General features: G+C 44.7%; 1 protein-coding gene across 2 annotated transcripts; it reads left to right on the top strand.

Moving 5' to 3' along the window:
* The first annotated feature begins 479 nt into the window (after positions 1-479).
* On the top strand, positions 480-15,748 carry LOC140735940 (cytochrome c oxidase subunit 4 isoform 1, mitochondrial-like). Of its 2 annotated transcripts, none has more exons than XM_073061555.1 (5): positions 480-616; positions 5,056-5,146; positions 9,525-9,689; positions 10,288-10,419; positions 15,427-15,748. In XM_073061555.1, the coding sequence occupies exons 2-5, from the start codon at positions 5,056-5,058 to the stop codon at positions 15,561-15,563; spliced, it is 525 nt and encodes a 174-aa protein (XP_072917656.1). In that variant the 5' UTR covers positions 480-616; the 3' UTR covers positions 15,564-15,748. The 2 variants fall into 2 exon arrangements, with proteins under 2 accessions (XP_072917656.1, XP_072917657.1); XM_073061556.1 differs by having other exon boundaries at positions 547-611.
* The last annotated feature ends 1,653 nt before the right edge of the window (positions 15,749-17,401 follow it).

The raw sequence follows: 17,401 nt of genomic DNA, 5'->3' as shown, positions 1-17,401 counted from the left end.
TTTCTCTCTCCACAGAAGACGCTACTGACTTTGGGAGTGTTCCCATTTTCCGTTTTTTAAATTCACAATCTGTTGGTTCTCAACATTACTCAAGCCATTTATCAACAGTGACTGCAAACTAAATGCCATGTTGATTCTGATTTAACATTCCTCAGCACCCGAATCTGCCGGGTTAGGAGATGAGCTGAAAGTGAATTGAGTGTTTTTTATACGGTTAGTTGGGGAGCGGCGATCTGCATGGATCCACGTACAGCCCAAGCTCCATCCCGTCCCCATCCGGGTTCGTACAGCATCAGCAGCTCGGAGAGAGGCGAAGCAGCCGACGCAGCGACTGCGGCAGCGCTCCGACTCCGCCCCACGCTCTTGGTTCAACACCGGCTCAATGAACGTTCAGCCCCGTGGGGGGAGGGTCTACAAACCGTGAACCCCTTCCCTCAATATTATTGCTTCCCAATGTCGCGTTAAGAAGTGCGAGGTGAGTCGTTTCGTGGGAGGGGTGCCGAAGAGAAAAGTTTGAAGAAGTTTGGAAAAGTTTGTGATGGCAGCTCCCATGATGCCACGGTGACCCGGCGCTAGCCCCGCCCGCTGCCTGTGCATCCGGAGAGGAAGAGGTACGGTAAGTGGAGGGTATTTCGGTGCTCAGCCTGGAGCTGCTACCCCCTCACCCCACACTCCCCTTCCCCCTTTGTTTAAATCACGGGCGGAGCTGTGTCGGAGCGGCTGACTGCGAGCTGCGCCTCTGGCTCCTCGATCGCGGAGCTACCCCGGCCAAGGCCCGCAGCGCTGGAGGTCAGATCGGACGCGCTCCCTCCCCTCCCCCCTAAGTAATGGTTCTCCTTTAATATACAAGTTAGAGTAGCAGAGAGTCAAGGAGAGTAGTTGAGGATAGTGAGGAGCGAACAGTGAGAGATTTGGGGAAGATGAGAGGGAGATTAGACGGGGGAGGGAAGTGAAAGTGATGGCTGGAGGAAGAAGGGAACCAGGGAAAGACTGGGTGGGGAAGTTGGTGATGATGAAGGGGAGAGAGCTTGAGCAGCTGAAAGGAAATGAGGGAGAATTGCCGGTGAGCCAAGTATTAGTAAGAAACATTGATACGGTGGGCAGCAGGCGTTTTTCCCTGGGGCGGAATTGGCTAATACGAGAGGGTATAATTTTAAGGCACTTGAGGGAGTGGGTAGTGTCAGGGGTAGTTTTTTTGTAGACTGCGTGGAACGTGGTGGCAAGGGCAGATACATTGGCCAACTATTTGATACGCATATGGATGAAAGAAAAATGGAAGGCTATGCGGAAGGGAAGTGTTACATTGATTCGCAGTAGGTTAAAAGTGTTACATTGATTCGCAGTAGGTTACATATACTGCTGTATGTTTAGTGTAGAGCGGGTGAATAGGAGTAGAGGAGAGGTAAGGTGGGGCGCATGGGCCAAGGGAGGGATGAGTGCGCCGGGCTGTGGTGTGCTGAGATTGGGCCTCGCTGCAGGGCACGAAATTGCAGCGCGCAGTAGCTGAGCCACGGCAAGGTCGCAGCCGATGGGAACCTCGTGATCATTTGTCAATGGGCAAGAGTCTCACTTGGTACTAACTATGCTTTCTGGTACAGTTACGTTGTCCCAGACCGCCGAACCGGTCGGGTTTCAGCGCTATTTAACCTTTTCTGTTTTCTCTTGTGTTTTTAAATTTCCTTGAGTTTGTGTTTATGAAATGTAGGGAGTGGGAAGGTGATTGATGGTAAGTTGACTGTGACACCAAGACTTGTAGGATATCCTGTTATAGGTGTAAGGAGAGAGTTAAATATAATATCTCATTGGTATCTGCTGAAATATGTGACAGAAGTCTGTTAGACAAAATGGTGTTAGTCTGGAATGTGGGAATGTTTTGAGAAAGTATAAGGGAACCCGTTTTGAAAACAGCTTGATTACCAGTCTACAGCTCAGAGTAGATAATGGAGAAAAAACATGTTTCCCTGGAAGGGAAGATGATTCTGCAGGTGCATGTACCATCTCACAGGAAAGTATTTGCGAAAGTGGTCTTGAAGGGTATAAAAAGGGGCAATTTCTTTGTGCAAAGGGGAATCTTTTCTTTGTTTGGGTTGCGACCAGTGCTAAGAGATGGAGACAAGGACACAGATACTGCAAAAGCTGTCAGACACTTGTACTTACCTCCAGCAGAATATTGTGTAGTGTAGCTTAGTGATTGGGTGTTAAGTATTAGTTTTGTTTCTTTCTCTAAATCACAAATTCAAAGGTCCAATTTAATGTCAGGGAAATGTATACAGTATGCATCCTGAAATGCTTTTTCTTTGCAAGTATCCAGGAAAAGGAGAAATGCCCCAAAGAATAACAAACAGATAAATGTAAGAACCCCAAATTCCCCCCCTAGCTCCCTCCCCTCCCGCGCGTAAGCAGCAGCGAGCAGTAATCCCCCCTCCTCCCACCAGCAGAAAATAGCAAGCATTGGCACCCTCACCAAGCACTCAAGCATGAGCAAAACAATAGCAAAGACACAGACTTGCATTTACCCCAAAGACTCTGCATTACACCCGGCATTCGACATACCGCAGATCCTTTCTCCCTAATAAGGGAGGAAAAAGGTGTCTCCATTTTCCCAGCGAGTGGGGAGACATAACAAACAACTCACTGATTTACGATGTTAAAAGTCTGTTACGTCGCTTGTTTCGAGCTCTGTGCCTGAAGATCACAAAGATCCCGGGTCTCCAGGCACACAGCAGATCTCCCAGCGACACACGGGTTTCCTGCCGTGACACCGATCCTCGATCCGCCCGTCCCCAGAGCCCCGAGATCTTAGGCTTGCGAATTCGGGCTGAACAACGGCCAGTCCTGAACCCCAAGAAAGGGTCCCATTCCCTTCAACGTGCAGCTCCAGGTCAGGGTCTTCAAAAGAACACTGAAAGGGATAAATAAAGATGGAAATAGAGCTGTTTCTGAAGATGCAAGAAAGGAGTCATCGTTTAGCGCCATCTTAACTTTGCTCATTAGTCATTTTTCTCTTTCTATATTTATTTTTTAATATATTTAAAATATTTTCATTACACAGTTGGTAGGACTTGGCACAATGTTCTGCAAACAGCAGGAAGCTCCCCTTGACAGGACAGAGTTTAGGGTGCCAGGGTGGACATCCATTTAAAGTTTCAAAACATTGCTGTAAACTTAGTGTGAGTAGAGTCTGCAGCCCTGAGAGTAGGTAATTGGGAGAAAAGCCTTTGGCTGGCAAAGGGAAGGTAATTCTGCAGGTGCTGATACTGCCTGTTACTGATCCATGGGAAACTATTAGAGTAAGGGGTCTTGAAGAGTATATAAAAAAAGGACATTTCTTTGTGCAAGTGAGTGCAAGAAGGAGACATCACACCAAGTGTCAGTATCAGACTAAGTATTGCTGTCCTAGCTTTCGGGGTCCAACCCTAACACCCTTATTTTGATGGGACGTGGATCCTGATCCTGATCCCTTAGCCTTGCCAGATCCTTCTTCCTTGGTGGTTTGCTGGGTTTTGGCTTTGTCAGCCCATTGCATTAACGTGATATTCTGGTGTTCTTGGTGGCCATTCCTCCCGTTTGGGGAAACCCTGCATCATTTAGCAAAGTGGCTAGTGTACCTGGTATATCACCACTATTGCTCTCCATCTCGGCTCTCTAACATGTAGGAGGGCTAAACATAAGCAACACATTGGCCATTTTCCAAAACCATCAGTGTTGTCCGACTGCCCTGCCACCTGTGGGCACATTCTGTTTGTTGAACATTGTGCTGAATCCTGCCAAACTGTGCCAATTGTAAAATGAAAGACAGAAAAGAAAAAAATGGTTAATGGTGCAGTAAAAAAGACAAAAATAATACTCATCACCAAATCAGCTACACAGTGTTCTGCTGGAAAGAAGCGCAAGTGTCCAATAGCTTTTGCTCTGTCTCTAGTTATCCTTGTTTATGTCTCTTGGCACTGGTCGCAACCCAACTGAAGAGAAGATTATCCCTTGCAAAGAAATGGCCTCTTTTTATACCATTCAAGATCCCTTGCTCGAAAATGTGCCCATGGGACAGTAACAGGCAATATGTGCGTCTGCAGAATCATCTTCCATTTCCTAGACAAGCATATTTCCCTCTGTTATCTACTCAAATTTAACAAATTTTACAGTCACCAGTCTGCTCCCAAACTTAGGAAGACCCACGGCAGGAGAAGTGCACAGTGAAATTTGTCGGTTTTCACAAGGTATTGATAAAAGTCTGGGTCAGCAAAGATTGCAGGTCTATAAAAACCTGGTTAGACCATACTTGGAATATTGTGTTCATTTCTGGTTGCCTCGTTATAGAAAGGATGCACCTTAGAGGTGCAGAGGAGATTTATCAGCATGCTGGCTGGATTAGAGAACGTGTCTTATGAGGATAAGTTGAGTGAGCTAGGGTTTTTCCTCTTTGGAGCGAAGGAGGATGAGAAGGGACTTGATAGAGGTGTACAAGATGATAAGAATCATAGACTTTTACCCAGGGCAGAAATGACTAACATGGGAGGATGGGGAGGAGACCTGATTTTAAAGTGATCAGAGGAAAGTATGTGGGAGGATGTTAGAGGTACCTTTTTTTGCAGAGTGAGTGGTGGGGGTGTGGAACACACACTGCTGGAGTGGTAGAGGCAGATATGTTAGGGCCGTTTAAAAGACAGACTCATAGATGAAAGAAAACAAGGGCTACGTGGGAGGGAAGTGTTAGATTGATCTTAGAGTAGGTTAAGAGGTTGGCATAGCATTGTGGGTTGAAGGGTCTGCGCTGTGCTGTAGTGTTCAATGTCCATAGTGGTTGTTGTCTATAAGGGCAAGCTCACAGCTCACCAAGGACTTGAAGCCCCCTTAAGTCTCATGAAAAATGTGATTCAGCAATGAACAATATTTGGGAAGTAGAGTTGTGGGTGGTGTGTCTTGGCTGTCCAGTAGGAAAATTAACCAAATTCATCACTCTATCAGCTTTTAAACGATTCCCATTGAAACTCAATTCTTCACAGTTGCACTTAGAATGGACCTGTCTCTGTAACCAAATGTACTGTTTGTTTGCAGATGTTGGGGCTTTCTGTGTTTCGAGGGGCTAACCTCCTGAGGGCGCGGAGCCTATTATCAGCTGCTTGCGTTCGAGCGGTTCATGGACATGGTAAGCACTCTTGCATCCACACCACCACTGATTTCGAGTCACTGGAGTATGACCAGACCCGCAAGTTACGGATACTCTAGTCAATGGGGCCAGTCAGGTAGTGAATAAACAATATAGTTCAAAAGCCACCACAGCAGAAAGGGATGGAACTATGGGATGAATTAGAGTGATAAAACTGCAGGGTTGTGATTGTTTGTGGTTCACTCAGTGAGTAGAGTAGCCATATGCCCAGTTGAGCCTGCTCCACATTAATTATGATCAGGGCTAATCCATCTCCGCCTACCTGCCCTTTCTCCATAATTGCCTTATCTCCTGTGCAAAAATCTATCTGTGTCTTCAATGTATTTAATGGTGTGGCCTTTGCTGCTTTCCTGGGTGAAGAATTGCACAGATCTGCTGCTCTCTGCATCACTTCAAATGCCAGTATATCTGTCCTCGAAAATCAGACCAGAATTGCACATAATACTCCCAAAATGAGATCTCACCAGAACCCTGTACAGTTGCAGCATAACCCCCTGCTCTTAAGTTCAATCTCTCCAGCAGTGGAGGCCAATGGTAGCCTTGTGGTTAGTGTAACTCTACTACAGTGCCTGGACCTGTCTGTAAAGAGTTTGTACATTCTCCCTGTGACTGAGTGGGTTTTCTCTGGGTGCTCTGTTTTCCTCCCACATTCCAAAGATGTGCGGGTTAGTAAGTGTAATGTGACAGGACGGACTCATTGGGCCAGAAGTGCCTGTTAACTGTGCTGTATCTCTGAATACTAAAAAAGAAAAAAATCTATTTGCCATACTGACAACCAAGCTTTTATAATTCATACACAAGCACTCCCAAGTCCCTCTGCAATAGTATGCTACAACAATATTTCACAATTTAAATATTTGATCTACTTTTTGTTCCAAAGTGGATGTCTTCACATTTATCACCGTGAACTCCATCTGACAATCTCTTGCCCACTTACTCAACTTGTCTACATCTTTCTGCAGCCACTGCATAATTTGCTTTTCCACTCAGTCATCAAACTTAGAAGAGACCATAAACACAAAGTATGCTGCAGATGCTGGGGTCAAAGCAACATGTACAAACAAGCTGGAGGAACTCAGCAGGTCGGGTGGAAACGAGCAGTCAACATTTCGGGCCGAGACTGAAGAGGGAGGGGGCAGGGGCTCTATAAAGAAGGTGGGGAGAGGGTGGGAAGGAGAAGGCTGGTAGGTGCCAGGTGAAAAACCAATAAGAGGAGAGATCAAGGGGTAGGGGCGGGGATAGGCAGGAAAGGTGAAGAAGGAATGTAAGGAGAAAGCACTATGTGTAGTAGAAAAAGGCAGAATCATGAGAGAGGTGATGGGCAGCTGGAGGAAGAGGCAGAGTGAAAGTGGGATGGGGGAAGGGAGAGGGAAGGAATTACCGGAAGTTGGAGAATTCGATGTTCATACCAAGGGGCTGGAGACTACCCAGACAATATATGAGGTGTTGCTTCTCCAGCCTGAGTTTGGCCTCATCATGGCAGTAGAGGAGGCCATGTATGGACATATCCGAATGGGAATGTGAAGCACAGTTGAAGTGGGTGGCAACCGGGAGATCCTGTCTGTCGTGGGGGACAGCGGAGGTGCTCAACGAAGCGGTCCCCCAATCTGTGTCGGGTCTCGACAATGTAGAGGAGGCTGCTCCAGGAGCACTGGATGCAATAGATGATCCCAGCAGACTCACAAGTGAAGTGCTGCCTCACCTGGAAGGACTGTTTAGGGCCCTGAATGGTGGTAAGAGAGGTGTAGGGACAGGTGTAGCACTCTTGCAGGGATAAGTGCCAGGTGGGAGATCAGTGGGGAGGGACGTGTGGACCAGGCAGTCGCGGAGGGAACAATCCCTGCGGAAAGCGGAAATGGGTAGAGTGGGAAAGATGTGCTTAGTGGTGGGGTCCTGTTGAAGGTGGTGGAAGTTGCGGAGGATACTATGCTGGATCCGGAGGAGGCCAGACCCCACCAGTCTCCAGCCCCTTGGCATGAATATTGAATTCTCCAACTTTTGGTAATTCCCTCCCTCTCCCTTCCCCCATCCCAGTTTCATTCTGCCTCCTCCTCCAGCTGCCTATCACCTCTCCTATGATTCTGCCTTTTGCTACTACACATAGTGCTTTCCCTTTACATTCCTTCTTCACCTTTCCTGCCAATCCCCTTCCCCACCCCTTGATCTTTCCTCTTACTGGTTTTTCATCTGGTACCTACCAGCCTTCTTCCCACCCTCCCCCCACTTTCTTTATAGGACCCCTGCCCCCTCCCTCTTCAGTCCTGACGAAGGGTCTCAGCCCGAAATGTTGACTGCTCATTTCCATGGATGCTGCCCGACCTGCTGAGTTCCTCCAGCTTGTTTGTACGTGTTGATTAGAAGAGGCCATGCTCTCTTCTCACTGCATCCTTCGGGAAAGAGGTATAGAAGCTCCAAAAAGCATACCAGCAGGTTCAGGAACAGTTCTTCCTCCTCAACCATCAGGCTGCTGAACTATAAGTGGATAACTTCACTCCTCCCCAACACTGAACTGATTCCACAACCTATGGACTCACCTTGGAGTCTACAGCTCACGCTCTCAATATTTATTATTATTATTATTAGCTTTTTTTGTATTTACACAATTTATTGTAATTTGCAAGTTGGTTGTTTGTCTGCTTTTGCAGTCTTTTAAAATTGATTGTGTTGTGTTTCTTTGTATTTGCTGTGAATGCCTGCGAGAAGATGAATCTCGGGGTAGTATATGGTAGCAAATGTGATAATAAATTTACTTTGAACTATGAGAATATGGTGAATCTGTGGAATTCATTACAAATGACTGTGGGGTCTGAGTCATAGGCTGTATTTAAAGCAGAGGATGATAGGTTCTTGATTGGGAAGGGTGTCAAAGGTTACAGGAAGAAAGCAGGAGCACGAGGTTGGGGGGGGGGAATAAATCAGCCATAATCAACTAACAGATGGGCTGAATGGCCTGATCTGCTGTTATGTCTTATGATCTGGTAACTGAATGTGGGAAAGTCAAACCAGTGCCAGGGAAGGGCAGTTTACCTGATTCACTCTTGACAGATGTGGCCACCACTTGGCGATACACTTTGTTGTGACTAATCCTGATAAATACTGAATATCACCCAGCAATCAGCTGTTGGAGTGCTGGCTTTGATTTTACCTCCTTCCTATAGGCCTGATTGAAACAAGTCTACCTCCAGAACATCTACTTTTCCAAGGTCTACACTTGCTTTCATTTACAATTTGAGTCCAGTGAGGGGTATTTTTACTGTGGAGCAACATGTCATTAGCAATACAGAGCTATGAAGGTACAGCACTGCCCAGTTACTGAGCAGCTGCAGGACAGAGTGGACACAAAATAAAGTTTCAGCTACCCTATTACAAACTCTAAAATCATTTGTGTATGTAAAAGTGTTAATTTTGGAAATCAGAAGTAAAACAGAAAATGCTGGAAATACTTGGTAGATCAGACAGCATCTATAGAAGAGAAACAGTTAATAGGATGATTACAGTTGTCCCTCGGTATCTGCGGTGGATTGGTTCCAGGACCCACCGCGGATACCAAAATCCACGAATGCTCAAGTCCCTTATATAAAATGACGTAGTATTTGCATATAACATACGCGCATCCTCCCATATATTTTAAATCATCTCTAGATTACTTATACCTAATACAATTTAAATGCTATGTAAATAGTTGTTATACTGTATTGTTTAGGGAATAATGACAAGAAAAAAACCCTGTACATGTTCAGCACAAATGCAACCATCATAGCTCTTCTGGGAACACTGATGCTGCCTCAGCATCAGCCAATGCCCATTCTCCCGTGATCTTTAAGTTCTTGAGGCTGTAGCACTTTACATAGCTAGCCAGCCATCCCTTACTAGCCTTAAACTCCTTCCTCTCGCTCACAACACAAGTAGCGAATGAACGAGATGCGAGGCAAACAATGCTGGAGAGAGACTGAGGATCTGTGAAATGGCGGGAGGCTACAGCAGGGTATGCCTACACATCAGTTCATTCGCGTGGATTCAGCGTAGTGCTCGGTGCGCGGCAAATTCATGTTTTGCTTTTTGGAACTTTTTTGGAATATTTTCGATCCGCGGTTGGTTGAATCCGAGGATACTGAGGGCCCGCTGTATTTGAAAAAGCACTTCTGCTTACTCCAGTGGGGTAGGTTTTCAGTTCATCAGTGCAGTTTCCCTCCAGGATGGGATCGTGGTTGGAACAATTATAGACTGTGGATGGAAGAAACACAGAGCACAAGGCAGACAGTAACAGAGAATGAGACGAGACCACCATAGACTGTTAGATAGAGGGTGGGACTTGCTGTGTATGGTACACTAACATCTTTGCACATTATTATTTCAGAGGTTGTTAAACAGGAAGACATGTCACTGCCGATGTACTGTGACAGGAAGGATACACCACTCCCCGATATTCCCTACTTTACAAAGTTGAGTGCAGAGCAGAAGGCCCTGAAAGAAAAAGAGAAGAGCTCGTGGACAGATCTGACCAATGAAGAGAAAGTCGCATGTAAGAGAAGCTGAGCCACGTGGCAAATGACTTGAGATTCACTCCACAAATGTGGGGAGGGTCATTCTGCCTATCCTGGGTAGAGCAGGTGCCTAAACTGCAGTTGGGAATGAAGCTAATGTTCAGTTCTGGAGTGTGTTGGCGTGCCCACTGGGACCCAGAGTTGCAACATCCCCAGATTATAAAGGCTCAGAAACTGCCTGGTCCTTTGATCTCAGCAGGATTCAACAATGCATCAGATGAGCAAGCTAAACTGTTTTTATGACTCAGTTGTGGGTCTGTTGGTGATGTCATTATCGTTTCTGGGTGAGGGAAGATGGGGAGACTTCACACACCAAATTGTGCAGGTTCTCCTGGGAGGGGGGGGGAAGCCTTGGGTAAGGTTGGGTCCATCAGTGAAACAGCAGGGAGCCGTGTTGAGGAACGACCTCAAACTTATAATGACTTTTAAAGACAGACAATGGCCCCTTGAATCCTCACAGTTCTTTGCTGTTCAGAAAATGGATCTTTTTTTATCCCAAAAAACTAATTAGTCACGAAGAGGAGGGTTTCAATTCAGTTAATTCATTACTGACTGACTATTTTTGTTTTACTTTAGTGTATCGTATTGCTTTCAACCAGACCTATACGGAGATGAACAAAGCGAGCAATGAGTGGAAGTCTGTGATAGGTGGTGTGTTTGCTTTCATCGGAGTTGTTGGCCTGATCGTGTTGTGGCAGCGGCACTACGGTGAGTGAGCCCCCTTCTGCCGTAAGCAGACTTTACAGTTTACAAGATTAATTGGGAGAAGTAGAATTTTTCACTCTGACTTGCTTGGTGACAGGTTCAAGCACTAGGCCATGTATGACGCTGACAGCTGCCAACTGGGGCTTCAGAATCTGCCTGTGGTTTGGGATTGAGTGCTCTTCAGTTTCTGTTTGAGGATGTCTAATCAGTGTATAGTTGAAAGTGCTTGCTCACTCTCAGCTGAGATCGTGAACTGAAGCCCCACTTTGGCACAGAATCCAGGCATTGTCAAAGCTCTGCTTGTTAACCAAGGGAGTTTCTCAGTGGGCGCAAATAATTTCTTGTTTAAAGGCAGCGTGGCTCTTCTTTCAACCAGCCTCTCACTGATCTGGTTGTTTTGTCATTGATAATAGTATCATCCTGGTGAGTGAAGGAGAAACTTCAGTTTTTCCTACTTAACTACAAGAACTGTAATTAATTGATCAGATGTGGGGGGTGGGGGAGATTGTCATTGGAGAGTCCCCTCGAAGACACTGTGCCCCATGTATTCTTTGTTGCTGTGCTAGTAATCCTGTGTATCCTGTCCCCTAACACCACCAAAGACTGACTGTTTCCACGTGGATCTAGAAAGGCCCCTCCTTTATTGTTAAACTGCCTTGCTAATGTCCAGTTCTGAATCTGCAGAAATATTCGTGAAGTAAAATTTGGAATAAACAAAAGCCATTATTTTTTGGCCACAAACTCCATTGATTCTCTAGTAAACTTAGTCTAGACCATCCCCCAAAACGCAGTTGAACCAAACTCTTTGGTAGCTTGGTATTCTATTCAATTCAGAACTAAGCCATTCTCATTATCGACACTGTTGTCGTCCATATTTACAGCATCGCCCATCAATCCTGTCCAGGCTCTGTCTGGAGGCCTGTGACCAGTGGTATGTTGCAGAGATCCATGCTGGGTCCATTTTCTGTTTTGTCACCTCTGTCAACTGTCTGGGTGATAATGTAAATCAGATCAGCAAATTTGTGGATGACACCAAGAGTTGGGGCATAGTGGACAGCGAGGAAGGCTATCAAAGCATGCAGTGGGATCTAGAAAAATGGGCTGAAAATTGGAAAATGAAATGGCACATTGGCCTTCATTAACCAAAGTATCAAGTACAGGGGTTGGGATGTTGAGGATGTATAAGATATTGGTGAGACCCAAGTTGGAGTATTGTGTGTTGTTCTGGTCACCTACTTGTAGGAAAGATATCAATAAATTGAAATAGTACAGAGAAAATTTTCAAGGATGTTGCTGGGACTTGAGGACCTGAGTTGTAGGGAAAGGCTGAATAGGTTAGGACTTTATTCCTTTGGAGCATAGGAGAGTGAGGTTTTTCCCACTGAGGTTGGGTGAAACTAGAACTAGAGGTTATAAGTAAGGGTGAAAGGTGAATTGTTGAAGGGAACCTCTTCACTTGGGTGGCATGCGTGTGGAATGAGCTGCAGTGGAAGTGGTGGATGTGGATTCTATTTCAATATTTAAGAGAAGTTTGGATAGGTATATAGATGGGAGGGTTTGGAGTACTTTGGTCCAGATGCAGATTGATGGGAGTAAGCAGAATAATAGTTCTTCATGGACTAGATGAGCCAAAGGGCCTATTTCAGTATTGTATTGCTCCGACTCCTTTCTTTCTAAAACCTTCACCATAAAACTTAGTATTCCAGTGCTTTCCTGGCCAGGCTGTTACCCAGCGTCCCCTGTAGACTTGTAGAACAGAACAGCACAGAAAGAGGCTCTTTGGCTCATCTAGTCTTTGCCGAACCATTTGAATTCCTACTCCCATTGACCTGCACTGGGACTGTAACCCTCCAAACCCCGACTGTCTGTGCACCTATCCAAACTTCGCTTAAACACTGAAATCAAGCTCGCATGCACCACTTGCGCTGGCAGCCCATTCTACACTCTCACAACCCTCTGAGTGAAGAAGATTCCCCTCATATTCCCTTAAACTTTTCACCTGTAACCCATGACCTCTAGTTGTTGTCCCACCCAACCTCAGTGGAAAAAGCCTGTTTGCATTTATTTACCCTATCTATACCCCTCATAATTTTGTATACCTCTATCAAGTCTCCTCCCAGTCTTGTGTTCCAAGGAATAAAGTCCTATCCTTTCCTTAAAACTCAGGCCCTCCAACCCAGCAACATCCTTGTAAATGTTCTGTATTTTTTTCAACCTTATTCACATCTTTCCTGTAGGTACGTGACCAAAACTGTACACAATACTTCAAATTAGGCCTCACCAATGTCTTGTAGAACTTCAACATAACATTCCATCTCCTATACTCATTATTTTGATTTATGAAGGCCAATATGCCAAAAGCTTTCTTTACAATTTTCTTTAAATTCCATCTACCATTTTTCCAGCTGGTCCAGATCCCACTGCAAGCTGTTACAGTCTTCCTTGTTGTTGACTGCACCCCCGGTCTTGGTATCATCTGGAAATTCTAGCAAAGTGTCTCAGATTATAATCAGGTTTATTCTCACTGATAAAAGCCATGGAATTTGCTGTTTTGTGGCAACAATATAATGCAAGCATGACAAATTACTAAGTTGCAATAACACTAAGTAGTGCAAGAGGAATAGTGAGATTTGGTTTATTGAATGTTCAAAAGTCATATGGTAGAGACGAAACAATTGTTAAAGCATTGAATGTGTGTCTTCAGGGTCCTTTACTTCCTCATTGATGATAATGAGAAGACAGCATGCCCTAGATGTAAAGGTCTGAAACATTAACTCTCTGTTCACAGATGCTGCCTGTCTTGTGATGTTTCTAGCAGTTTGCTTTTTTAGCCTGTCTATTGCATAAGTGCTGTGCAGCAACACAGTGTCTCGTGATGACTTGTTACATAGTCAGGTGACACTGTCTGGTAATGAACTTACTGCTGATTTTCTCATGACTGTTTTTTTGCCAAGTGTCTGGTTCTCATTTGTATATCTCTCAGTATTGCTGTCTATGTCTCTTCAAGTGTCACCACTGATTCTGGCTATTTCAGGATTGAAAATGACCAGATTAACTATCGTTGATTAAATTTCTATATTGCCTAGGCATACCCTATGTTCGTTCATACACCATGGAATTGAAATTCTCTAAACTGCTTGGGTTGTGTTCTGCCTAGAGGTTAGGCAGGTTGTTGGTGTTAACAAACATTACAGTGCAGTTTCCTACAATGATTGGATCATCACTGATCGCAGTTGGCACCTGCAGTAGCTCCTGTGCATTGCCAACTACAGGGTGCTGTGGCTCCCTTCACAAACCACTGATTTGTTATCCTTAACTGGCTCTAAAATTGTGAAAACTCTGAAATGAAATTAGCAAAAGGAATGTCTAATCTCACCACTTAAATGAAGATTAGTGACTTCTTTCCAATAATGAGGGCTACACGCTACACTGCAGCTGCCAGCTAAGGCTGGTGTAAAGGTGAATGGCCAGGTCTGATGTGTAGCTGCTCTTCTCCCCCCCCCCACTCATCATTCACACAAGCCTTAGTGGCAAGGCCAGGGGGTGGAACAATATGTACTTTTGACCTTAGCACGTTCCCTTTGGGGCTGTCATTTGTTGTCAATGGACCTGTTGTCTAAACATTCCATCCAAGATTGCTTCATTTAATCTAGGTTTCCAACCCACAAATTTGGCTGGTGGGCATTTAGTTAGCAATTCCTGCTGTTATATCTTCACATTTACTCCTGTGTTAACTGGTGGCCTGTAAAACACCTTGCATATAAAGTTGTTATTCTGGTTCCAGACACTGGTAGAAGCTAACCGTGTCTGGTTAAGACCTCTATCTAACATTACTTTTAACTGCTGTTGTTCTCACTGCCATGTTATTAGCCTCTGACAGGGGACTGGGAATTGAGGGGCATTTGTAGGTTGGATCATCCTTGCCATTGTTGCTCTTACTGCTTACAAATGCTTAAGACCAAGGCTATGGCTCGTGACATTCTCCCTTGGCTTATTTACTGTGGCTGGCACCAATGTGACTCAGGCCAAGAAAATGCTGCCAATGCTGAAAATCAGAGATACTTGGGTTGGGCAGTAATTGTACAGGGAAAAACTGTTCATACTTCAGATCAATAGATCATTGGAAGTGCTTTAAATTGCAAAGTGGGTGTGAGTTTTGTCTTTTGTCCTCATTTACTCTCTTAGCATATCAAGAATCAGGTTTATTGCACTTAGATTAGTCATGAAATTTGTTTTGTGAAACAAGTTCAGTGCAGGCATAACAAGTTAGCATAAAAGTAAAGTGCAAAAGAGAAATACGAAGTAGTGTTCATAAACTATTTGGAGATCTGATGGCAGAGTGGAAGAAGCTGTTGAGTGTGGGTTTTTGGGCTACTGTACCATCTCCGTGATGGTAGTAATGGGAAGAGGGATGTCCTGGAGGGCAAGGGTCCTCAATGATGATGAATGGCTAAGTGTACAACCCTCTGAAGCCACTTATAATCCTGTGTATTGGAGCAAAAGTATGTTTGGCCCCATTCTGAGTTGTAACCATTGTTGTAAGAGCAAAATACTGCACCTGTTACATCCAAAACAAAGCAAGGCATTCTTGGCAAACTGCTTGTGTGTAAATTGAACTAGTTTTTGTGTGTCAGGCTATTTCTTCCCCATGCCAGTCCAACATTAACTTACATATCACTGATTCCTTAGAGATGTACAGCATGACAGCACAAACAGGTACTTCGGCCCATCTTGTCATGCCTAGTCCCATTGACCTGTACCTGTCCTATCTGACAAATGATCACCTGACATCAGGGCTGCTCCAGTCTCTGCAAACTTTCTGTAACCTAACTTCTCTTTTTTTAAAAAAAAATACTTCTCCCCCAAAATACTTCCAGTGATCTCATTTAATAGATCTTCCTGGAATGGTAGCTCTTTCCTATTTCTTTGGTGGCTGGCGGGTGATGGTACTGGGTGAAAGTTGTGCAATTCTTGCTATGGATTAATTACACTTTCCTGTTTATCATTCAGTTTATCCTGATACACCACACACCTTCGGCGCGGAGTGGCAGGAAAAGCAAGCCAAGAGAATGTTGGACATGCAAATGAATCCTATCGAGGGATTTGCCTCCAAATGGGATTATGAGAAGAACGAGTGGAAGAAGTGATCATTTTCAGTCCAGCGCCCAACAGATCCTCACTCACCACTGGAACTGTTCTAAATGGCCAACCTCCATCCTGTCAGTTTCAAAGTAAAATGTAAAATAATCACAAATGCCCTAAGCAGTAATTTAAATACTGCAATGTCATAGCATTTATAATGCAACTTATAATAAAGGTTGCTCTTATAAAATACTGTTGTTGAAGTATGATAAATATCACCAGCACGAGTCACTGAATGGATGTTATCAAAGAATTAAAACAGCCCTTCTTGGTAGAGTATCCGTGAACTTGCACTTTTCTTTCCATATATACATGGACGCAGTAGTAGGTGGACTCTGAGGTATGACTATTTTAGGCATAAGACTTTGGAGCAGAATTAGACCAATTGGCCCATTGTATGCTTTGCTATCCAATATTGCCTGTTTTATTTTCCCTTTCCTCCTCCCCATAACCTATGACGTCCTTACTAAACCTGTCAACCTCCTCTTTAATTACACCCAATCACTCAGCCTCCACAGCCGTCTATAGCAATGCATTCCAGATTCATCACCCTCTGGCTAAATAAATTCCGTCTCATCTTTTTTAAAGAGACATTCTTGCATTCTGAGATTGTGCTCCCTAATCCTAGATTCCCCCCACTGTAGGAAACATTCTCTGCAGGACTTACAATGAGATTCCACTTTTCTCTTTCCCCTCCTCCCCCCCAATCATAAACTCAGTAAGTACAAGCCCAGAGCCAACAAGCACTCTTTCAATGTAAATGTGAACCTGGCATAAATTAACTGCTCCAACAATCCACCTGTGACACAACTGTCACCAAGCTATGCTCACTCTGCTGGGGGCCATCTTAATCCTCCAGAGAGAATCAAATCACATGTTGAAATGTTGACTCTATTCCTTTCCATCGATGCTGTCTGACCTGTTGAGTTCTTGTGTGTAACTGTTTTAAAAAAGAATTTGTTATTGAAAATATGGGGTGTTATAGAAAGGCCTGATGGAATGAATTGGAAATACAAGCCAAATGGACTCTTTCATCTATGAAAAGCAAAAGGCCGCCAGAGGTATGGGTGCTGCAATTGGTTTCTTGGATAAAGGAGCCAGGATCCCTCCTTCAGATTGTGATTGCTAACTGTCACAGTGAGTACCCAGGTACAGCAGCAGGCCTAATAATGCCACAATAGTTATAATTGGTTGTAGACAGGTCATATTCTGCAAGGTGGTCAGCGATTAGTGGCGTACCTCAGGAATCTGTTCTGGGACCCCGTCATGATTTTTATAAATGACCTGGATGAGGAAGTGGAGGGATGGATTAATAAGTTTGCTGATGACACAAAGTTGGAGGTGTTGTGGATAGTGTGGACGGCTGTCAGAGGTTACAGCGGGACATTGATAGGATACAAAACTGGGCTGAGAAGTGGCAGATGGAGTTCAACCCAGATAAGTGTGAAGTGGTTCATTTTGGTAGGTCAAATATGATGGCAGAATATAGTATTAATGATAAGACTCTTGGCAGTGTGGAGGATCAGAGGGATCTTGGGTCCGATTTCATAGGACACTCGATACTGCTGTGCAGGTTGATTCTGTGGTTAAGGCTTTCAATCAGGGGATTGAGTTTAGGAGCCAAGAGGCAATGTCATAACTATATAGCACCCTGGTCAGACCCCACTTGGAGTACTGTGCTCAGTTCTGGTCACCTCACTACAGGAAGGATGTGGAAACCATAGAAAGGGTGCAGAGGAGATTTACAAGGATGTTGCCTGGATTGGGGAGCATTATGATAATAGGTTGAATGAACTTGGCCTTTGCTCCTTGGAGCAACGGAGGGCAAGAGGTGACCTGAAAG

This window comes from Hemitrygon akajei, chromosome 11, assembly GCF_048418815.1.
Source record: "Hemitrygon akajei chromosome 11, sHemAka1.3, whole genome shotgun sequence".
NCBI lineage: Eukaryota > Metazoa > Chordata > Chondrichthyes > Myliobatiformes > Dasyatidae > Hemitrygon > Hemitrygon akajei.
The sequence above is the reverse complement of the archived record's forward strand: the minus strand, read 5'-3'. Positions and strand labels throughout refer to the sequence as shown.